The sequence below is a fragment of the Etheostoma spectabile genome, chromosome 11 (genome assembly GCF_008692095.1).
Source record: "Etheostoma spectabile isolate EspeVRDwgs_2016 chromosome 11, UIUC_Espe_1.0, whole genome shotgun sequence".
Lineage (NCBI taxonomy): Eukaryota > Metazoa > Chordata > Actinopteri > Perciformes > Percidae > Etheostoma > Etheostoma spectabile.
In genome coordinates, this window is record NC_045743.1 from 5,587,308 (window position 1) to 5,611,589 (window position 24,282).

Here is a 24,282-nt window from a genome sequence, read left to right on the forward strand (position 1 = left end):
GGATAAGGATTTTAACTGAGAAAGTACTGCCCCAAAACTCATGCACCAAAACATTTGCAGGAAAAAAAAAAGATTAATCAAAAACTAAAATAAAGGTAAACACAGTTGTCGAAATAAAACTTTCAAAAAAAGTTTCCTCATTCAGGCCTGGGTTTAAGCTTGCATCAAGTTTTTGGATTGGATAAAACATGAAGCTTTTTATTGCATTGTTTTCCACAAACAGTTCCTCCAACTGTACACAAAGACATAAATAGTTTAATATTGGACATGTCCTCAAACAAAAGAGGCAAACAGTAAGTCTATGGAAAGATGCGCGTTTATTTCAAAATATTCCTGTAACACATTTTGGACAAAATGAATACAGTGAGTTTGATGCTTGGAAACCAGACAGAGATAGAACATGCTGTACATCAAGAGTTTCTTCAGTAATTGGGTATAGCACGAGCCTCTCGTCTAAAGTATGTCGTACAGTGAGCCTCACGTATTATCACTATAACTGTGTAGTGTGAATCTGTTGTGCTCCGGGAGTTTAGATCATAGGGTTTGCCAAGGGCAAGCACAACAAAATTGTCATTTCACATGAGAAATGGTTGTACAGGGTTTATCATTTTTGTGAATTTTGTGATTCATTACAGGAGGGCGAATGGCAGAGCCCTGGGCAACAGGGACAAGGTGACTGTCACTTACTCATTATTAGGCTCCCCCTGAGATGAAGGCGGCTGGCCTCAGTGCTGACTCACTCTATAGATACACATAGTCTCTGTCTCAGGGTTCTTGCACTTAGAATCACACTTTCTGTTTTGAGTGTAAAATGATATAATTATAAGTTCTTTACATAACCATCTTTTGTTCTTCTACCTCTGTTTTATCTTATACCATGCAGTATCTACTATCACACTGATACAGTGTTATGGTCATTTACATCGAAGCTAATCTAAATTGAGTAATCGGTCTAGATTTCTTTTGACAATCAGAGGTGGAAAGTTGCTAACTACAAACTCTTGTTACTGCAAATGCATTCTTCAAGACCATGTACATTTTTGTATAATTTTGCAATAATTTTGCTTTCAATTGACATCAATTCGTGTCATCAAGCAACAAGACTCCGAGTCTACAATCATGCTAGCAGGTCTGTGAGGCGTTACATTACCACAGGGGATTTTTAAGCTAACTGCTAACATCAGTAGCTAACATGCTCACAAATACGATGCTAATGCAGATGTTTTGCATGTATAATGTTGATCATGTTCACCATCTTAGGTTAGCCTGTTAGCATGCTAGTATTTAGCATTTAGCACTAAACAAAAAGTACAGTGGAACTTGTTGGGAATATTTTAAGTTTTGCAGTTTTTTGGTCAAAAATCAAAGTAGTCTACTAAACAAACAAAAAATTAACCTGCTGATGGCGCTGAAAAAAGACATCAGGGAATCACTAAAGTGAATGTTTGTACCGAATTCTATTACAATCTTTCAGAAAGTTGTTGAGATAATTCACTCAAAACCACAACTGTCAATCTCATGGTGGCACAAAAGGGAAAGTCATGTTCACAAAAGTCAAGAGGATTCATCGACTAGGAACAAAAGTTTGTGCCAATCCATCTAGTAGATGTTGAGATGGGATCACCGAAGTCAGTAGTATCATCTGGGGACAATGACTGTTTATAAAAAATTGTATTACAATCCATAACACTGATATTTCAGTCTTGACCAAAGTGGTGGACTGAGCAAACGTCAGACAGATGCTACCATCAATGAAGCTAGCGTGGCTAAAAATGTTCAACATTTGGTGGTTCCAGCTTGTTGAATTTGAAGACTTGTTGTCTTTTGCTGTTTTATTTCATTGTAATTTAATTTTTCTTTTAGTGGTTAGTGGTTTTAGACTGTTGGTCAGACAACACAAACTTGAAATTTGAAAACGTTGCCTTAAGCACGAGCGAATTTGACGGCCATTTATTACAAGTTTTCTGGTATTTTCGTAATTAACTATTAAGTGAGTGAAAAAAGTTAACGTTAGCGTAAAGTTTGTTCTAAAATCAGTATTAAAATTATCACCTCAAGTATAATAACAGAGTAGCCTGTTGGAGAATCCTCAATTTTGCTGATAATATTTTCCCTTATAAAGCGATCAAAACAAAAGCTTATAAATATGAGATGGTCACTACTCTAGAGAGCAGCAGAGATTAACAGTGATTGAGTTGTCAATGGTGCTACTACTGTAATTTTAACCAGGTAGTTTTTTTCCAGTAATAATGTTGTCTTCTACTTGAATAGTACAGTATACAAGAACTAGCCACTTTCCACCTCTGTACACAAATGTTTATAGGGGGATGAATCTCAGCATTAACATGGGCTTCAGACCAGGATGCAGCTTGTTTGCTTATAAAGGGAATGTCTGAGTCTCTACATTATTGATCAGTGCCTTGTCTAACACCTGACAAATGGCCTCCGTCAGCTGTAAGTACATGCAGATGTTACTCTGGTTCATGATTCACAGAGACGAGGTCGGATACATCAGGGGTCACACAGTGTGCTTATTTGGCTAGACAAGTTACATACAACACTTTTTTTCATTTACAGCAGTAAACAGCAGTGCTTGGTCAAGACTAGAGGGGGGCGCATGTAAATGAGTGTGTAAGGCATGACTGGCTGAACAGGGCCTCCCAGGAAGAAAGAAGTAGGGAGAGGGAGAGTATCTGTCCCTTTATGAGCATTTGAGTCCTGGACCCTCTGTTTTTCTTGACCATTCCACTTCTCCAGCTCTCTCCTCCCGCCATCACATTACCTCTTCCCCCCTTTTTTATCCTCTCTTGTCTGTGCTTTGATTGGGCTCATGTGTTGCACTTGCGCATGCTGGATCGCAGCATCAGAGTACACTCATGAGGGACTTCTGGGTTTTCAATCATGCGTTGCCATAGCCGCTGTTCCTCCCCGTATGAGTCCATCCAGTCCACCTCGTTCCCATAGCTTGTGCCTTGAGGGAAAAGTGACAAACACATTAACATCCTTTGTTTTATTTTCTTGGAACTACAAGAAGGCCCTGCAACATTAAAACTCTCTCAACACTCTGGCTGTAGACATTAGATTAAGTGATATCTGTAGATAATGTGGCCTTACAAAACATAGATCCATTGTTATTCCTTTGAATGCATAACAATCAAACAACCGTTCCAAGTTTTGATTATCCGTATGCCAGACTATTTCCGGCTTTTGTTGAGCTGTTTCATGGTATGTAGACACTCTTAAATCATTGTAGCGTTTACAATACAAAAAAATATGCCTCACTCTGCACTTCTCCCAAATCACACCGTTCACAGAATCTGTTTTCCCTTTCCACCATTTTTCAATTTGTCAACCTCAACAGCCAGAGGAGAACCAGCTGACAACAGTGTAACTAAAAAACTTTGACTTCCAGAGAAGTTTGACACTTATGATTTATGAATGATGTTATGAATACATGTCCTGCATTTGTGTTTTTTTATCTTTATTCAAAGGTGAATAAAAGTAAAAAAAATAAAATAAAATAAATAAAAAAGATTGAGAAATATTACAGCACAAATGATTGCTTAAGATACACAGCATCAGCCTCTAGTAAAGCTCCAGTAAAAACCCTGGCCCATGGAGAGGTGTGCAACCTTTCAGAGGTTTCAACCAACTTATTTAAAATTCTGTGCAATACCTTGACCTTATGATGTCTTGTCTCAAACTGACAAAGTCTAACCAGGTACTTTTCTTTTTGACAGTCAACCATTCACACACCTGTGCCAGCTCCGAGCCTGACCCCTCCCAGGAAGACATTGCTGGCCAGGGCTTCTTTGTCCCACACGGTGAGCTCCAGGCAGACATTGTTGAGGTCTCCTGGCTGCAGCCCGCAGTAGGTAAAGGTGTGGTTCCACTGCGGGTTTACAGTGCGGCGCTCCACCACCGTCTTGTGCTTGGTTGTCTTGTTGCTGTCAGGGAGGAGGTATCTGGGGGAAAAGAATACTTTACTTTACAATACTCAGGTTGGGTTTTGTGTGGTACACCCTCCCCCACCCAGAATTTGTGTTTTCAAGTTAAAGTAATCTTACAAATGTGCCCCTAATATTTCAAACTGTTCCTCAGTCTTACCCTTTCACAAAAGGATCTGAAGTGCCTCCTGACTTGACAGCAGTGAGATTTTTGGCTCCTTTGACCAGGAGCTCAACCATGCCCCCTTTTGGCAGAGTAAAGCTGCTTTTCTTCTTGCTTTTCAGGAACCCTTTCTTCACTGAGGGAGTAAAGCAGACAGGCAAAGAGAATAAACTATCTGCAATTTCAAAGATTATGGTTTACTTATGTAACACTTGAGAAACAAAACAAGTTTATAGTAAAGGGATTTGTATATGAGGAAATGTATGCACACAGACATTCACATAACCCTTGTATGAGCCAAGCACATAAAACATAATCAAAGACAAAAACAACTATAACTGTATGTAAGACAATAAAAATAAATAATACGATGATTAATTCATTTGTTAATGCTTTATAATTTAGTTATTAACTATAAACACAAAATCTTTTTTGATTTTGTTTTTGCAAAAAATCCCACTGGCTCATGTTTAGCATTTCTATTTGGTAATAATGCAGTTATGAATCCATTAGTTAACACTATCAGTCAGTTTATAATAAGCCATCAAGTCTGCAGTTATACATGATGATAAGTCTTGAAGTGTTTTAATTTTGAAGTCTGCTGTCGTTAGTGTTGATAAGTTATTAATAAATAGAGTTTAGTCCAGATTGTAATTTGAATCAGTCAAAAGTTATTTTTCACAACACACAAAAATCTGTGGTCAATAATGGCTAATTACTTATCTAAAAAGTAATAATTTATTTACATTTAATGAAGCCATTAGTTAGAACTTAAAGGACTTTTATAAGAGGTGCCTTACTGGAAAATACAAAAAAGGCTCAGATTGGAGGTACAACTGAAGAATAAAATATGTTTTTGGACACTATGATTTAATTTTTACATCTCGACCGCAGTCTAGGAGCAGCAAAACTACAATAATTAGAGACAAGGAATACAATTCTCTAAAACTATAACATTAAATTGTGCATACACATTTTTCTTTTTTAGATCAGATAGGGGAAATCAGTGCTTAGTTTAAGACGAAACTCTGAAATAGGAAAAAACTCATGTTGTCTAGGCAAAGATTGGTCAAACCCACAATACTTTATGTAAAGGTCTAGTAGACCTCCAAATACACTGTCATTCTGAGTTTCGGGGAAATGAATATAAAATTGATCTGTCCATATATTAAGGTAATTATTCAAGCAGTTTGTTTCACTTCTTTAAAAAAAAACCACTATATTATATAGAACATGATATACAATGATTTGTTCTTGGTAATCACAGTTATGAATGTACCTTGTACTTGGTCCAGTGGCAGCATGAGGTTCTTCTCTGCAGGTATGTACTTCAACACAACAGTCAGTTCTCCTTTATACTGCATTGTGGAGTCTATATTGCTCTCCACCTACACACACAATTACAATCATGTCAAATACTTTGTGTGTGTTTGTATAACGTAGTAGTAGTAGAAGAAGAAGAAGAAGAAGAAGAAAGAAGAAGAAGAAGAAGAAGAAGAAAGAAGAAGAAGAAGAAGAGAAGAAGAAGAAGAGAAGAAAACATGTGATATGCTTATTCTGGTTCCTACCTTGGGCTGCAGGGTGTACCACTCCTCTATCTGGGAGTCAAACTCCCAGGAGTCAAAGGTCAGCTCCACCTCTCCCAAGAAGCTGTTGTGTCCAAACCGGTCGTGGTGCCACACTGAGACCTGCAGGGTTCGAGTCTCCAGCTGCGAGTGACTGATCACGTACTGCACGTCATGAGAAAATCATGAGGGTAATTAACGATTAAAGCTTTGAATTCAGCAACTCAAGTTCACAGAATAACCGTTCCAAGATTGTTGAGTTTTTCAGCCACTGACCCTCAGGTTCTCATTGAAAACAGGGTTGATGGTGTTGGCCTTGATGCTCGTCTTCCTCTTGCTCTGTCTTGACATATCTGGCAGTAGGTAAGTCTTAACATAACTGTCATGAAAAAGACACAGTGACTCAGCCGGCTCCATGGGAAGAGATGGACATGATTTGTTCTTGTTTATACCAACAACAGAAAATATCATCTGCCCCTGATTTATTAGAGAAGATACTAGTCTGAACAAGTAAATATAACACAACTGTAACATTTACTGCAAAATTAATATTAGCTATAAAAAACAACCAAAGCACTTAAAAACCAACTTCAATACTCTGACAATTTTGATAATTCATTTATTTTGCTTATTTACCAGGAGTTAGATGAAGAGGTTGATATTAATTTAATCTAGAAGTAAATGGTAATACAGCCTAACTCCATTAAAGGTGCCATCTACAAAAGCTGATAATGTTTTCTTGTAGATTTATGTGTATTTATCATGTGAAGAAACAGAAAAATAAAACATTGTCAGTTAATTAGTTATTTTTTATTTTGCTACCACTTTCTAATACGTCACCCTTCATCAATGTTTTATCAGTTGTAACAAATGGATGGTGTTGGCTGAGCAACTTATTAACAACTTTTTACTATTTAGAACTGTTTATTATACTACTTATTTACAACTGCAGACTTGATGGCTTGTTAGAAATGGAGAAAATTAAGGAATTAATCAATATTGACTCACCAGGAAGAAAAGAATTAAAGCACCAGTAAAGATATAAATCAAGACTAAAATAATAAACTAAGCATATTCCATCCGCTAATCTGCTGATGTATGATACAATTAAAGCTCCAAAAAAAGCTAATAAAGTAAGTGAAACTTGAGTTGGGATTGGTTTTGACAAGCTAATAATTCTAAAGGTCAAAAATAAACGTACCCTTAATAAAGTGTGCCTTATTAGTTTTGCCATTACTTCTTGTCTAACAACAGCAGTGTACATGGACTTTAATGACTGACATCATAGTAAAGTTAGTATCTTAGCTAAAAACCCAAGAGACTCTTGGATGCATTATATTGATAGCTGAGATATGAGACAACGTTGTTGGTGTATTTTTTTCTTTTCTGGAGGCTGTTTCCCTCTGTTTTCTGTTTTTGTGCTGAACTAAAACCATCCTGGGCCCATCTCACAGAAAATAAAACTCACATATTAACATTTATTATATAAATACATATTAACATCTAACTTGATCAGTGAGTATTTCCCTACATGAAGGTGTAATCCTTCAAGAAGAATGATGGTAACACATTCATAGCCCTCCCAGTATAGCAGATCAGCTCTTATTATCTGTGTGTGTGTGTGTGTGTGTGTGTGTGTGTGTGTGTGTGTTTTTTGCTCTCTTACGTGTCTGTGCGTTGCCTTTTCTCATCTCCTGTTGCCAGGTTGTGACACTCTTTCACCAGGACGTTGAGAGCCCCAGTTTTATAGCTGTAGCTGATTTTCAGCAGGATCTCGCCGCTCACCCGGGCGTTGCCATAGTCACCAGTCTCACTATACATGCTCATCATGCTGTTTATACTACTCTGTTAGGAAAAAGCCGGAGATAAGTGAGGTGGAGAGCGGAGAGGGGGAGAAGGTCAAAGGATGAAAAGAGTTGAGGTGAGGAAAGAAAACATGATATGAGGTATCTATAAAGCAAGTCCTTTGCATACGTATCTCAAGAACCTTTCTTCTGATTCACACTAAGCAGATGTACTAAAATTTTAAGCATGTCGTCTGCAGCTGTTTACAGCTACTTATACTGCAGTGGTTACAGTATGCCATGGCAAGTGACTTATACTATACGACTGTGCCTCAGGCAGCAGAGCAGTAGTCTCCCAATCTGAAGGCCAGTCTCTGGCCCCTGTAGTCTACATGTCAAAGGGTTTTTTGGGCGTGTGAATGTGCATGCATGTTTATCTGATAAGCAAGTGGCGCCTTGTGTGGTAGCCTTGGCCATTGGTGACTGTGTGTGTGAATGGTGCCTGTAGTTTAAAAAATGCAGCTCACGTTTGCTGCTGGATATACTACTGTTATAACCAAATTCTTCTCCACTTCCCTGGAGTCAACAAGCACGACTTGGGTATGTGACGCAGCTATGTCATGGCAGGGGTATTACTCAGGACCCAAGGGAGCGCAGTGTCGAGTATAAAGATGTTTGGCTGAGTGGTTCTCGAGAAAGCTGCATTACCATAGCCCGAGCAATGAGGCAGATCCGAACAGGCATGTTTTGAACAGGCACTACACTAATAAGGCATGAAAGAGAGACAGGGTAAGATAAAGAAAACAACAACATCTATGGTATTACATAACACTGATGAAATATGGTAAAACACTTGCAGCACTTTATGGACTTGAATATGTAGCAATACATGGTAATGTTAAATGTAAGGCTCATGCCATTAAAAAATGTAAATTGCTACAACTGCACCCCAACAAGATTGTAAACTGTAGACTTCAGGCTTCAAAAGATTCAGTGGCCTACTGGACACAACGGGGTGAGGGTACTCTAGTATAAAGGAGATAAACAGAGAGCACTGCAGCTTAGTGAAGCTTGCCTGGATGAATAGGTTTTAACATGTAAAAAGATGCACTTTTAACCAAAATCAAACAATTCTGGATAGATTCACTGTTATGTGTGCATGTCACAGGTTTGTAGATTGTATTATGTCCAAAACCTTGTCACCATCTGTGTTACTGGGTCTTGAAAGTAATGATGATGGGTAAATTATTCCTTTTCAGGAATGAGTGACAGAGTTTGGAAAAGTGACTTTATATGGAAGAATTAGTATTAGAGCAGAAAACTTTACTAGATGCAGTTTCTCTTAGTATAAAATGTTTATTTCTTTCCTTTATCTCTACTTTTCTAACAATGACACTTTGGGCTCGATCTTGCACGCGGCGCAGTGCGGCGCAAAGCCCGATGCAAGTGTCTTTGCTATTTTAAGACCGACGCAGTGGTTAATTTACAGTCCTGCGCCCGCATTGTTTAAATAGCAAATGCACCTGCGGCCATCTTAGCACCCATAAGCGTGCTGGTCTTACAGGTGAATTTTTGGCGTATTGCTATTTTGCGGCGGGAGAAAATGATCGCGCCATTGACCAGCAAAAACCTGGTCAATAACGCAGCATTTCAATGCTATTTTAACAGCGCAACAATGCACAATGCAACTCAACGCCTAGCGTGCACACTATGCTTGTTACACACACCACACCACACACACACACAACACACACACACACACACACACACACACACACACACACACACACACACACACACACTAGATTACAAATTTAAATATTACGGTGCAAATTCACCATCATAATGTGTTGCATAATAGCAATGCGCCAAGGTACAAATGCGCCGGCTTTTAAAAGGAATAGGAGATGATACTCTGATTGTTTTATTGCATGTTACGCCCAAAACACACCTATGAATTAATGAAGACACTAAAGTACAACTCTTCTGAACCATGTGCCAGGCACATGGACCCTTTTTTCCACCGTCAAACTAGGGTTTGAGGGTTATTGGATGTAAGGGTGTGTGGGGGCTGCTGCATAGCAGTTACTGTAACATCTCTAATGCCATTGATTGACTTCTGTTTGGTTTGTCTTTTTCTTGTGTCTTGTTTTATCCCAGATTTGGAAAGCCTGATTCTATTTCCTGCCGTTAAAATAGGCCAATATTTTAGTGGTAAGTGGACAATGGAGAAGTTGAGGATTAAACAAAATAGGCTGTATTTTTGGTTAAAGAGCAAAACAACAACTGCAGTTAGGGCTGAAGCTAATGATCATTCTCATCGATCAACCTAGCATTTATTTTCTTGATTAACAAATTTATAGTTTTGGCCTTTGAAATGTCAGAATGGGGAAAAATCACAGTTTTAACATCCAAAGTGAACTTTACATTGACTGTCGAACAGTGGGTGACCTGTTTGGCTGCATCTCCAGAGTTTCATAGATTGCCAAATTAGAGAGCTTAATGAGCACATTTTTCCTCCTAATATTGTAAATCTGCAAAACATATTTCATTAAAAAAAGATTCCAATCGTTACAACCACAGCAGGTAATTTTGCCTTGCACACATGACTGTTGTAGTTCTGGACAGGATATAACTGGTATAATCCACTGATAATAATAATGCTGTCTGGATAGCACTGAAGAAAGAAAGCCAGAGTTAAGCCACACTGTGCTACTTCTCCTGGAAGGTCTACCCACTTGTATCCTGCTGGGAGCCAGTGTGATTAATGACTTAAAGTTGAATGTGTGTGACTTAATGGAAATTGATGTAGCTACCATCATATTAAAACACAGCAAGTATGAGCACAGACTCAACATACCGGTAAATTTGGGAAAACTCAATGTACACAAATTAATGTATGTAATATTTGAGCTCTGGTGCTTTACTGCTGCATTTAATGTAGTGGTGAATGTAAATGCATGCACAAATGTTGAAGGGGAGACTTACAGTCTCAGCATCTGAGTCGGGGACATTGAGGTACCCCCACCTTCTCTCTGAGCCAGGGGTGGAAGACTAGCAGCCGATTCATTAATGAGATAAATGGGGGGAAGGATGTAAATAAGGAAGCAAGGAAGGAAGGAAAAAGAGAAGAAGGAGAGAGATCTGAGCTCTTTGACATGTTAGTGATTGAGGCAGACCCTGAGCACAGACCCCCCGGCCCCCAAGGAGGAACTGCAGAAACCCTGTCTACAGCAGCACAGCAAGAAACCACATTACACACTGTTACCATGGTGATTATCAGATGAAACCACAGAGATTACAACTCATCTGGACGCACGCACACGCACACGCACACGCACACACACACACACACACACACACACACACCACACACACACACACACACACACACACACACACACACACCACACACAGAACTGTAGTTCCTCCATAACGTTTACTATGTCTATGAAATCATTTAAGTAAGTCCACTACTTGCCTCAGCTGTTATACTGGTAACAGTGAAACTTGATATTGAATTGATAGAATCTAAAAATGTTTCTCTAAAGCTTGAAAAACACTATCTAACCAGTGATGTAAATAGCACTGTCAAAGAAATGGGAATGGGAAATGGGAATTCAAGTCAAGTTAAAAAGGGGGCCAATTTAAGATGTGTGATAATACACAACAGAACTGACATACATAGACACATCATCAAAAGTTATAGCTATACCTAGAGTGTAGTGAGACAATGTGTGTGCTAATCTACCCTAATTTACCTGTAACATGATAATTTACACACACACACACACACACACACACACACACACACACAACACACACACACACACACACACACACACACACACACACACACACACACACACACACACACAAGTCAAGTTAGTTTATGTAAATGCTGCAGGTTTCCTAAGCGTGCAGTAGCAGAGGAAGGTGTTTGCGACCCAAGCTGTCCCCACTACTGTATATCTAGGATAAGTGTTTACACAGTCAAACACAGAACACAGAGGCCTGACTCCTGCATCAGGTGATGGTGATAGTATATATGCACAGGTACATGTTTGTCCTGTGTGTCAAGACACAGGACGTCTCAAAATATGTTTGATATTTTTGTGTTTGTACTAGCTTTAAAATGGGTGTTACCGTTGACAGCGCGTTGCTTAAGCGTCGGTTGGCAGTCTTGCTGTGAGCCGACATCAGGGCATCGATGTCTTCCTCCGCATCCTCATCAGAAAACTCCTGCGGATGACAGCATTCTGATTTAATCAAAAGGGAGATGGCATCTGGGAAGCTGGCCAAAGAGTCTTTGTAGGTTGCATAGTTTTCCACACAGAGCTGCTTGCGTGGGTGGATACAGCCAGCTTCCATAAATTTGACCAGACAAGTCAGGATAGAGAGCAGTACTTTGTTTACTTGTTTGTCACATGCAACATAACAATGTCATTGGGTTTGCAGTAAAGTTCTGAGCATGAATGAGTAAAAGAAATTGTGCGTGTGTGTCCAAGTGCCTTTCTTTTGAATGTAAAAGACTACTCAGTAAACACAGAGAAAAAGCAGCCCTATACTGACCATCAGATCCTACAGCCGTTAAAATTGCTGTCATGCTTTTTGAAGTGAGCTCTAAAGTGAAATTAACATTCAGCCCCACATCTGATGCATCACGTTAAGTTTATCAGCCCACAGATCCTGAGCTCAATATGGACACACAGTGTAGTAAATATACATATTAAAATGCAGGCTGTGTGCTTTTTTCTGTGATTGTGTGATGTGATTTTGCTGTGGTGAATTTGTTGCAGAAACCAAATGTGTGATCAGTGTGCAGTTATACAGCTGAAGGAGGAAGAAGGAAGGGGTGATGCCGCTTACTGCTTTGTTCAGCCTGGGGACTGAGCGGCTCCTGAGACTGAGGGCATCGTCACTGGGTTCAGAACCAGGAGCTGACAGGTCCATCTCTGAGCGACTGTGATCTAGTGCAGGGAGGGAGATGGGGGATGCAGAGGAGGAGTGACAAATAAAAGAAGTAGTTTTAAAAATGCAGTTTGAAGGGAGTGAGGGACCGGAAGGCAAACACAGACACAGTAAGCGCTGACAATAACAAAAGAGTTTAGAAACTAATGATTATCACCATGTTGTGTCCTTGGACATTGATTAGTCTCCATTTCATGGTAACAACTGAGATGTTTGTAACTAATGAGCAAGAAATGTAGCTCAAAGTGATTCACATTAAGAGTAAACGAAGCAATTAGAAAGAAAGAACTAATCATTTAAAGGAATAGTTCAACACTGTGGGAAATTAGTTAAGACAAAAAGATCTAAGACAAGACAACATTCTCTCATGTGTTTTCGTTAAATTTGGTGCAGGTGTAGATTACCTTTGAAGATTCTTAGTATTTTTCAAGAGTGGAAGAAAAAAAGCTGCCTCTCATTTTGGATGGATTACAAAGGCTAAAATTAGCTAACCTAAAAGAAGCACTGTATTCATATTTAAATCCTAAAATATCAGTATTTATATTTAAATCGTAAAATCTCAGACTATACTGACTGATGACTAATGAATTGTACATGCCACATATCTGTAAACATAATTTAGGAGGGCAAATAATTAGTAAAATCTTTCTGTATGATGCAGGCAGATACAACTCCAACACTATAACACTATATCTGACCTTAGGAAGGAAGCATTGGGACTGTGAAGGAAACATTTGTAAATGAATAAATAAAGCAAGTAAGAGGCTATTTGCGATTACTGGTAGAAAAATTAATCTGTGCCATAACTTTGTTTGTTGTGTTATGTTATTACCACGTTTTACAGATCTCAGATGGTTGGGGGGTCTGAAGTGCTAGGTTTCTGACATAGGACAACATATGCAAGTGTCAGCCCTCATAGACAGAAATTAACCAGTAAGGACACCTGTACAGACAGAAACATGTACAACATAACAGAAACATTTTCCTTTTTAACATTTTGTTTATCTGTTCTGAAACTGATCTAAGGAAAGCTTTGGATGCTGCTGCAAATGAAAGGGAATGAGAAGATCTGAAGCTGTGGAGGCCAGCAGTTATTAACCACCTCTACTGGACTGCAGCCTCCTATGAATTTGTGAGAGGCTCTTGTTTTGAAAGTGGATGTTTGATATGCCAGTGTAAAAGCACTACGTTCTGATTTTGGCTTCATACTTAGTACAAATAGTACGTCAGCAGGCAATTTCAACTATAGCAGTTAAACTGGAGAGTGTAGCTACTCCGAAAAATGCTGGTAAAGGATGTTCGCCAGTTGTCCCCACAGCATCAGACCTTTTCACTGGAGGCATTCCACTCTTTATCCTGCTCTTTGCACCAAAGCACACTGGGTTCCCTTTCCTTGGGATGTACAGCGGGCGAGTATGTGATGTTAAAAGACGAAAGACGAGAACCTCATTCTGGTCCAACACTTTTATTTTTGTTAGTTAGATAGAACCTCTTGGACAAGTATAAACACAAATACAGTCAGCGCTCACATAAAAATTACACTAGACATCTCATTCTGACACGCACAGACAGCTCTCTGCTGACAGTTTTGTGCTTAACAGGAATAACAACCACATAATTTGTAGATTTTGTGCAGATGTCACAATAACTTTAAATGGTACTCTTTTGGTCACTAAGTAAAACTTACCCTAACCTAATTTTAACCATGAACTCAGGACTATGTATTATTTTATTATATAAGTAAATTTAGACACAGAGGGGTGTCTTTATAAACATGTTTTTTCAGCAACCTAGAAAAGACAGTCTTTCACTTTTCAAAAAAATTTGATATTATTAATGTAAATGTCTTCTCAAGGGATTTATGCTGGGGTGGGGGGTTACAAATGTTTATCTGAAAGATTTTGCTTTTCTTTCTTGAATTCGGTTAAAAGTATTTATAAAAGCTATTTACACCAATGTCATTTGCCCTGGAGCCACTGGAGATTATTTTTATATTCAAGAATACACAGGATGCGTCAGGGCTAAGCGGCCAGGAAGTCACATCCGTCAACTTCAAAATAAAACGTGCATTCTTCAAATCATAAATCCCATCACTATACCACCAATACAACTAAAGCACATGAATAAATCTCAATGTTGTTCATAATTGGACTTTTCCTGTAGATTAAAGCACAGGAAGAAAGATATAACATTAAATTGCATCAAACACAATTGAAAAACACATAATTTAACTGTGTTAACTTACCCATGGGAAAAGCACAAAAATATTAATTGAAAGCAAATCAGCATTGGCCAAAAGATCTTCATTAACACTCCGGGTGGGTTCTGGGACTGGTCAAACCTGGCTCAGCCGTCCACTGTGCACACGCTTCTGGGGATTTTCTTTATTGGTTGCACTTTCGAAAAGTCAGTGGCAACTAGATCAGAGATTAAATAATTTGAACTCTGAGTGCAGCAAAAAGCGGCAAATACGAGCAGAGCACAAAGCCTAGCGCATAATTGGGCACTACCACCCTCCCCATAGGAAAACAATGCAAAGGCCGGTGCAATGGCGGTTTTCCCGCCTATCATGTAGGCAGCTTAAACAGGATTGACACATGAGGCTGTATGTGTTTTTAATATCTGAAAATATCTGCAAAGTTGGCAAGGTTTAAGCCTTCTAGGTTGGGTACTTTGATGATGACTGGCTGTTCAGTAATGTCATCTTTGATCTTAAGCTCTTTTAAAGTGTGATTATTATTTGTTTTTTTTCTCCCTCTCCGGGTTTTGCAGTGAAGAGTCAATGGAAAGCCAGAACTGTGATGAAAAGGTTGACAGGTCCTGGGATGTGTGCAGTCTGTGGTCTCACACAAACAAATACATCCCGCTGGCGGCGGAGAACCACAAGCAGCCAATACACTGACACTAGAAGCCTTTTATAAATTACATATATAATGACAAGATTTGTATTGTTAACTGGTCGCAGCGGTGTCTGTTAGCAGTTAGCGGGCTCTTTAGCTGCTGAGGTGCAGCAGCATGCAGGTAGAGCGTGCAGAACTTCACTGCAAGCAAACTGTTTAGAGACAATGTGACCGGCAGCTAACGCTAACTGGTCCCTATGTGCAAACAACGGCATATCATAAACAATAGGTAACCCAGCAACGACGATTATGAGCTTGTCCTCAGAAGTAATGATTTGGTAGGAACAAAGGTTTGAACGCGTTAGCCGCTGCTTGCCGCTGAACCGAGTCATAGCTCAACTTTCTGCTTGACGCTCAAAACGCGATGCCATAGTCAAATGACAAGGACAGACGACAGGAGTAAGTTGAGTTGACACAGACAAAAGTTGCCATGTGGGCAATTGACATAGACAAACAGTAAGCAGACACAAATACATGGAAGACGACACATAGACACAGACTTAATTTTGGCACAAATGGAACCCCGTACAAAACACCTTAATCTAACATTAAAGGGCTTTGCCTTTTGTTTCAGTGGTCAATTAAGGAGTAATTTGTGGTATTTTAAGGGACTCTTGGTTAGCTGGACAAGCTATTGATTGCAGTTTATGGTTATTTATTTAATACATTCCTTGCACTTTGCTTTACTTTGCATTGTTTGCTTGAGTTTTTGTTTAAAAAAAAGGCATGCAACGACTGTTTGTGTACAGTTTAAACAAAAGGGAATGCTACTTGTTTAGCTTTAAAGCTGGAAGACATACTTGAACTTTGGAGATAGTCAGCAACGCAGTCTTTATGCTAAGCAAATAAATCCTGCGGCTCTAGCACCATAGTGAAGGTAGGTTTATGGTCACGGTGGTGTTCCCGGCACAAGGTGCGCAAGCCATGAGATGACATCACAGGTACAGTACAAGTACATTGCAAATTTTTGTGCTTATCTGTCAAACTTTGTAAAAAACAAGTACACACTATATATACAAACTACACACATATACAAATATACACTGAATTATTGCCATGGATCATTTTGAGTTATTTTACATTCATTTACTTGAAGTGTAAATAGGCTTAAATATTTGGAATAAATATTTGAATATTTTGAGTGAGCATCAGAGCATGAAGATCTGAAGACTCCTTCAGGGACAAACTGTATCTTCACATCAACCATATAGTCAGGCACAAGCCGTATTAATACAATTATAGAAAAGTACTGGGATGTTAAAAATGTATCCTAAAATTGGAAAAGTTACCACCTTCAGCATATAAGTACAATACTGAAAATATGGTCTGACACATCCGCAGGCGTGAGTGGAGATCCTCAACACTATTCAGAGCCATTTCAAAAAGTCTTTACACTCTTTTTAGCAGCTGTTACTAGTGGATATAGAGGGTCTGAAACTGAGAGAGACAAAGTGGAGGACATTATCCATTAAAAAGGAAAGAGGAGTGTTCAACACATGAAGAACAGCGGGGGTTTAAGTTAATAGTGTTATTTGTGAAGATGTGACACCTGTTCCCGATAGAAGGAGAATTTCATCCTTTACGAGGTGCTGAGTTGAATAGCACCTGAGTCGCCTGTCACCTTTGATATGATACTGCTGCCTCTAACACATCCTGAAACTCAGTACAGATATGAACAATGTTTGTGTGTGAGGTGTGAAGCTGAGACAACAGCATGCCACTTCAATGTGAAGCAAAAAGTGTTTGTAAGTGTTTGTTTCAGTGGAGGTACCTGATGAAACTGAGGCCCTGGACACAGAAATGGCCGGCGCGTCCGAATTTGTCCTGTGATGGCTTGTAGCTTTTTTCTCAGGCGCACAGTCACTGGAGTGTACACTGGCGACGCTCTCCGCTCCGTCGGGCTGCATGCCAACACAAATCCAACACACGGCTGTTTAAATAACAACTTCATCTGCACAGTTTTTACAAATGTGTTGCTTTATGTGTGTATCAGTTGCTGACCCTGACCCTCCGGTTATCGCTCGTAATGGAGCATCTGTCCGGAGTTTGGGAACGCAGGTTGTTGGGTACCGTAGGCTTCCCCGAGGACTCCAAGGCAACCGCACCGCCCCTTAAAACCAGAAAGAAACCTGTCATCAACAAGTAATTAACACACATGACATTCCCTTCATCATGAATGAATATCAATTTAAGTCTTGCATAGTTTTGTAATACTTGTGGGAAGTAACCTGATTTAGGCTCTTTGGCTGCATAAATAAATAAGATTTACTCAAACATACATACATGCTTCAATGTGACTGAGCTTTTAATTACAGTCACTAACATCTCAATTGGTTTTTCATTCTTTTTTGAAATGTTTTGCCTTGATACCTGAAAGTGTTCACTTTTCAAACAGATATAACCCAGTTTTAAACTATGCCTAAATGAAAGTCTCTATTCACATTTTGAGGTTTCCTGCTGTAGATACTGACACAAGGCTGCACCAGTGCTGATAGTTTCAAAAACTGTGCGAACTCTAGCTATGATATGATGTTAAATTGTGTTGTTATTGTGCATTTTTATCTTGTTTTAATGTATTCCTCAGGAGAGCATTGTTTATTGTGAATTTGAAATGTTTTTATGTAAGTGGTGTGCAGTACACAGTTCAGTCTGCTTGTGGATAGCGTGGATGGACACCTGTTTGAATGTGGACTCTGAGTAGAGCAAACACTGCGTCCGCTATGAGTCTCTCCATCCGAAGCAGATTTGACACTGATGCTGTCGACTCCGTTCTCCGGCTTTAAGGTCGTTCGGCTGCCTTTTTTATCCATCTTCATCCTTCTACACACAGACACACAGACACACAGACACACAGACACACAGACACACAGACACACACCACACACACACACACACACACACACCACACACAATACTCATGTCCATTATGGCAGAGTTATTACACTGTGTTTCTGCTTAATCAGCCTCATCCCAGTCACTGAACTCTACAGATTGCATCCTGCAGAGGAAATCTAGTTTGGGAAGAACAACCCTGGTGAATTATTGTACTGCAATTATTTCCACTAAATAAGTTTTTACTGTCCTGTTTGTTTTTATTTTTGTTAGTTAGCAGGATGTAAAAAAACAAACACCCGGACAGATTTGAGTGAAAGCTATGGTGGCTGCAGGTTCAGCAACGCTAGTCTCTTGGTTGGTCCACCACTTCAGTTCAGACTGAAATATCTAAACATCTACTGGAGAGGCACAACATTTAGTACAAAGACATTATTGGTCCCAAGAGGATGAATCCTACTGACCTTGGAGATTCTCTGACCTTTCTACTAGCACCACCATGAAATTGAATTTTTTTAGTGAGATGTTTTGTTAACTAATCAATGGATTCCCATGAAATCTGGTACAGATACCTATTTTCCCCAAGAGGATGGATTTTAACGACTGCTCCTCTAACTTTTTATAAGAAGCCACCAGCAGGTCAGAGGTATAATTTTTTGTTGCCTATTTTGGTAAATGACCAAATACCTCCAAAACTGACATTCCCATCAATCTCAGCTGCACTTTGTGTGCTAATTTGCAAATGTTAGAATGTTAACATTGCAACAACATTTTTTATCTATGTTTTTTACACTGCACTTATACAATTGATTTTTAATGCCATTTTTAATGCAGATTTAGTTTCATATTAAAATAATTCAAATCTGTGCTTCCTTTTTCTCTAAAATTGTGTACAGGGTGCTGTTACATGTTTATATTAAACATGCCTACAAACAAGACACGTTCAATAAAAATGTTTAATATTTTTTTGTTTGAATAAGTCATGTTTGAATGACAATTTATTTTCTTATTAATGGAATATTTATTGAATTATTTAGAAAAGTCTTCAGCAGCCACCACTCTTATAAAATAATCACAGCTTCTTGTTATTTTGAACTTTTTTGTCTAAGGCTTCTTTGTCTGAATCCCAGTGATGCCTTCAGGAACCATGAGAGTGCAGCCAAGATAAGAAGCGATGCTAGCCGGCACAATCCAATTACTGCTGTGTTGCATTGCTAAATGCATTCAGGGTGTCTGTAAAATCAAATGAGCATCCACCAGCTCTTTTCTGATGCTTTGGTTCTGAGGCGAGTCCTCAACACACTGCAGATTTCTTTCAAACGTGGTTTAAGATGATTTTATCCTGTCCGCTATGTTTACTGCATATCTTGAATATTTCATGTGACTAATATATATGTGTTTGCATGAACATAAATTGATGTGTTTTGTACATTACTTACCCTTTCCTCCTGGCACCGTCCACAATGTTGAGTATTGCACTTCTGTTGGATTTTGGGGTGTCGGGTCTCTCTGATTCAGAAGTGGACGACTGGTTTTCTGTTGAGTTTTTGTCTGGGACTGATGTCAAAAACATCAAGAATCCATCAATACAATCTGCCTGTACCCTGCAGTACTCCACCTAATCATTATGGTTTGGACAACAGAACATCAGTGGGGAAACTCACTGATTGGGCTACTCATGATTGTCTGTTTGATCACGTCACCACTTGGCACTCCCTGCTCAAAGCGCTTGGACCGCTCCTCTAGGAACCACTCTCCTGTTACCACCTTCAGCTCGCTGCAAACACACCATCCACATACTTACAGTGGAAAATCCACCGAAACTCTTAAATATCATCAATCAATGAGTTAGGGTTTCTGCAGTGTTTATAAAGTTAAATATAAGACTTTTAAATACTTTTTAAATATCTTACACAATGCAATTTAATACCTGTTAAGAGTAAAAGTATGTTAAAAGTTAAAAGTATGAACACTATCAACCATGTGTATGAAGGTATTGATATCACATTGTTGTAAGTAATGTAGCTGTGTAACAATAAATCCTAATAATATCCTTAATTAATCAATAAACAACAGAAATGCAACGGCAGGATTAACTAATACAAAAAAAAACTTTTGTAAAATACGCCTATAAAGTATCAATCTATATAAGGTATAAATGTATATCTGTTTGAAACCGGCATATACGTTTAAATGGTACACAAAGAAAGGATCTCTCTCTCTCTCTCCATTTTTTTGGGAGAAACTTAAAATAATTATTGTGCAGATACCCTGAAAGACGGATTGGTGTAACCACTTTCTCTACAGTTGTCTGCGTACATGTAGGTGGAGAGAGCGAATACATTTGCATACTTTAAGCAAGAGAGCAAGAGTTGAAACGTTTTTTACTTGTTACTAAACTAAAAACATACAGTGGTCAAAGTGTGATCATTCAGACTAGCAGCAGCGGAGGACTTGGTATCTCTTTTATTTCTGGGATTGATTTTTTTTATTACTTACGAGATCTTGGCACAAACGTTACACCTCCACTGACGTGCTTTGGGATTTGTTACACGGCAGTCGCTGCAGATGCGTAGCCGACACTCCTCGCAGAGATCTCCGCGGTCAAAGATGAGGCCCAAACTCTTCAGGCACCGAGCGCACTGTCGCTCCCCCAGCTCCTGCGCTCGACGGGAACCTTTTCGTTTGATCTCCAGGAGCTCATTCTTCAGCTTCCTGTAGGGTAGAAAAAGCAAAACATGAAAGGACATAAGGAAAAATCAGCGTGAGATGAGGGTGAGATGAGCGGTGATACTTAAGTCCTTACCGTATCCTTTTTTCCTCTCGTTTCCTCAATTTCTCATCTTTCTGCAGCACTTTTAGGATAATGTCTCGTTCATGTTCCAACAGAAAGGAGAGGTTCAAATCCTCCCCAACCTGCTCCATTGGTCCCTCAGTCTACACTCGGCCAATTAAATCAGCCAAATAAATGTATTGCATGGAGAAAGTCAGAAATAACTTTGCTGCAAAGTGCTCATCTTTCTGTTATGTTCTGCCGACGGTTGGGTTATTCTTTTAGAGCGGGCATAGTCTGAACTTTGTCCCTCCAGTGTTTCTTCCTCCGATCTTCTGTTTCTTGTGGAAGCTAACAAGAGGTGACCACTCTCAGGAAGCCTAGATGAGGGCAAACAGAGACAAGGGAAAGTCAGTAAAACATGGCTGAAGTTAATGACTTCAAAAAAATTGGGTTTTTAATTGAAGTGCTTGTCTTTTTTTAAATTAAAAAAAGCATAAAGTTAAATAATCTAATGATTTACAAGATTACAAGATGAAGCACAAGTAATTGGTAGACATTTGACAGCTGCACAGCAGTTTAACAACCTCCCAATTAGGCTCCAAGCCTGACATTCATAGAACAACACCCCCATTTCTCAGCTTATATTATCAAAGCTCTAGCTTTCCCTGAAATTCGTGACAAGACTTGATCTAATTATCAACACACCTGCATGCCAGTTCACACATAATGTTATATTAAATTGGCAGACGCTTATGTGCAAAGAGACTGACATTTTGGCTATGCAAGTGGCATGGCTCTAGGGATGGAAATGTCAGTCTGTCAGTCCTCGTCTTTGGTCCAGACTGAAATAATATAATCTGATGCCACTATTACTTAGAGAAATGGAGATTTGAATGTTATACATGAACACACACACAAAGATTCTCCCTCTAGTTCCAGTGCCCGATTAAGTAAACTGTTGTAAAATAACCTGATTTGCACAAAAATGGCTTTCCATGCTGTCAATAAAACCGAACGTGCAGAGCAGAAACTAATATATGGGATTATGTGAGGCGCTGAAGAGATGGACAACATTCTGCCAACGCTTGTGTAAATGAAGTTGAAGGAAATAAAAATTGAATGGAGTGGAGCAATCTTCAAAAGCCCACACCAACCTCCTTCAGGCCTTATTCATTACAGTCTCTTTCATCCTCCTCCTTTCTTCTCTCACCTCTTCCCTTCACTTTACATGAATTAGCACTAATAAACTGGCATACATCATTTTAGCTTCATTTACAACTAAAGGCACATCATGACATCAGTGATTACAGCATCTTGAACTGAATTAAAGTTGCCAGCAAATCTCTTGTAACCAACAAAGAGATTTCCCTTCACTTTCAAAGCGTGATATGGGGATTTAATAGAGGAAATAATAGTGATTTACAGCTATCTTTGCATTTAAAAAACTGAAACTGCTGAATACAGATATGCCTTGCTCAACTTCTCACTTACTCAGGTCAGTTCTGTTTTGGTTGAATCTCTTAAAAAACTGTTTAGATGAAGTTCATTCAACTTCATAGGGTATTTGGAGGATGTAGTTTGCGGTGATTATCACATTTTGTGTGCCTAAATTCATACATATGTGAAAACACAGCTCAGTAGCCTAAACACAATACAATACAAAAATGCCCATGAAGCTGAATTCACACCTCAAAACAATTTCAACAAAAATGAACATTAGAACCTTCATGAATGTAGGATTTATTGCAGCACTGTTGTATTAGACATTAGCGTTAGTTTAGCTAGGTTTAATAAATTAGCTAGTGATGGTGTATGTAAAGCAGGAAGTCAATAATGCAGGTTATAACCACACAAAAAAGTCAAGTAGCCTAGCCACATGATACTTCTGACCAACTGTGCTGACTTATACTTGGTCAACAACATCAATAAAGCAAAACCAATATTTATCTGAGCTTCTGCCATTACAGGCGTGCTGTAGAGCACAACAGTATCTAATTTGAATTGTGTGCTGTAGTAGGCATGCTTCCTGATGCAGCCCTCCCTGAGTACACACTGCATGTATTCCCGATGCCGTTCTCTCTGCCCTGAGTAAACACGAGTCGGGAGACAGTTAAACTTTGGCTTCTGAGCAGAGGAAACGCACTCACTTCTCAGCTCTGCACTAATAACGTAGCTCCAGGGAAAGCACGGTGACTCACTTTGCTTTCTCAACAAAGTGCAGGGAAGGTTTTCTTCTTTTCCACAATTTGTTTTGTTCAAACATGTAATGGATCTGGGCTCCACTGGGGGACATCTGGCCACAAAGTCACATTGTGGTCTGCTTGGTGGTTAGTAACTATGTGGCATTTTACCACCAGTCCGTTGGGTGTTTTCTGCAGAGGGGGGGCAATTAAATACCACAGGTGTGCCGGGAGCATCTGGGCTCCGGTTGGCAAAAAAGCAAAGTAGACAGGGGGGAGAAATTAACATTCTGAACAGAAATACTGGGCAAAATTTGAGTTTGAATTCAGGAAAAAAACGGTCATGTGATGCCTTCAGAACAATACCTTTATCTCAGTCCCTTACTGTGTGTAGCTCAATACTGGGCTGTTCTGCTAGGAGTAAAACCTTCAAATGTAAATAGTTTCATGGGATGTAACAGTGTAAGATGACTCATTTTATTTTATTATGTCCTCAATGGCAAAAGGGTTCGTTTGTGCTTCATACACCAAGTTATATTTTGCTTTGGATGAAGCATACGCAAACAGCAGCACTGTCAGAAACAACAGCTCTTTGGGGCTTTAAAACACAAGTCTGGTGGTATTTCTTTTCATTTCCTTATTGTCAACAAAGAAACAATGAATTGATCCTCCTACTACCAAGTATTGTCTGTGTAGCCAAAGCCTGATGAACTGCCCAAAAACTATTAACAATACAGAAATGAGCCACACTGTTGCCCTGGGTGACATCTTCCTTTATAACTGTGATGGGTATTTCAGTTTATTATGAGTTCATCACACATAAAGTACAACGTCCTGCTGCTGTAAATACTCTCTACAGCACCAAGGCTGTGGCTGGAAATAGTCCTCATTTACTCCTGTTTTAATTACATTTGCAGTGCAGCTGAATAAGGAATTAACTGAGCCTTGAATGAATGAAACTACACTAGTGAGCCTTTTGAAGTTTTACGTATTTAGAGAGTACTGAGAGACACACTGACACGTTTCGGTCTTTTAATGGGGTGTATTTATAATTTGGAGAATAGGAAATAAATAACCATTTACAAATGCAGCTTCGCTCATACTGTCACATGCGTGTTAATTACCTCTGTGATGATTATTTTAGGATGTATTGTTGTAGTGCAT

The 24,282-nt window shown here is 39.2% G+C and overlaps 1 protein-coding gene across 3 annotated transcripts in view; it reads right to left on the minus strand.

The window, feature by feature from the left end:
• Positions 1–961: 961 nt before the first annotated feature.
• The window catches only part of sytl5 (synaptotagmin-like 5), a 35,578-nt gene continuing 12,257 nt past the window's right edge, over positions 962–24,282 (minus strand). The window contains exons 2-18 of one of the 3 annotated variants that reach the window (XM_032529169.1): positions 20,969–21,315; positions 20,662–20,877; positions 19,827–19,939; positions 19,602–19,719; positions 18,007–18,150; positions 17,338–17,440; positions 17,102–17,231; positions 12,329–12,429; positions 11,606–11,701; positions 10,448–10,513; positions 7,342–7,520; positions 5,952–6,054; positions 5,679–5,840; positions 5,390–5,498; positions 4,108–4,246; positions 3,757–3,965; positions 962–2,971 (exon numbers count right to left, since the gene is read on the minus strand). In XM_032529169.1, the coding sequence (XP_032385060.1) occupies positions 2,829–2,971; positions 3,757–3,965; positions 4,108–4,246; positions 5,390–5,498; positions 5,679–5,840; positions 5,952–6,054; positions 7,342–7,520; positions 10,448–10,513; positions 11,606–11,701; positions 12,329–12,429; positions 17,102–17,231; positions 17,338–17,440; positions 18,007–18,150; positions 19,602–19,719; positions 19,827–19,939; positions 20,662–20,877; positions 20,969–21,087 (2,250 nt within the window). In that variant the 5' untranslated portion in view covers positions 21,088–21,315 and the 3' untranslated portion in view covers positions 962–2,828. Of the gene's footprint in view, positions 2,972–3,756; positions 3,966–4,107; positions 4,247–5,389; positions 5,499–5,678; positions 5,841–5,951; positions 6,055–7,341; positions 7,521–10,447; positions 10,514–11,605; positions 11,702–12,328; positions 12,430–17,101; positions 17,232–17,331; positions 17,441–18,006; positions 18,151–19,601; positions 19,720–19,826; positions 19,940–20,661; positions 20,878–20,968; positions 21,316–24,282 lie in introns of all 3 variants that reach the window. The other 2 variants (XM_032529168.1, XM_032529170.1) reach the window with 2 other exon arrangements.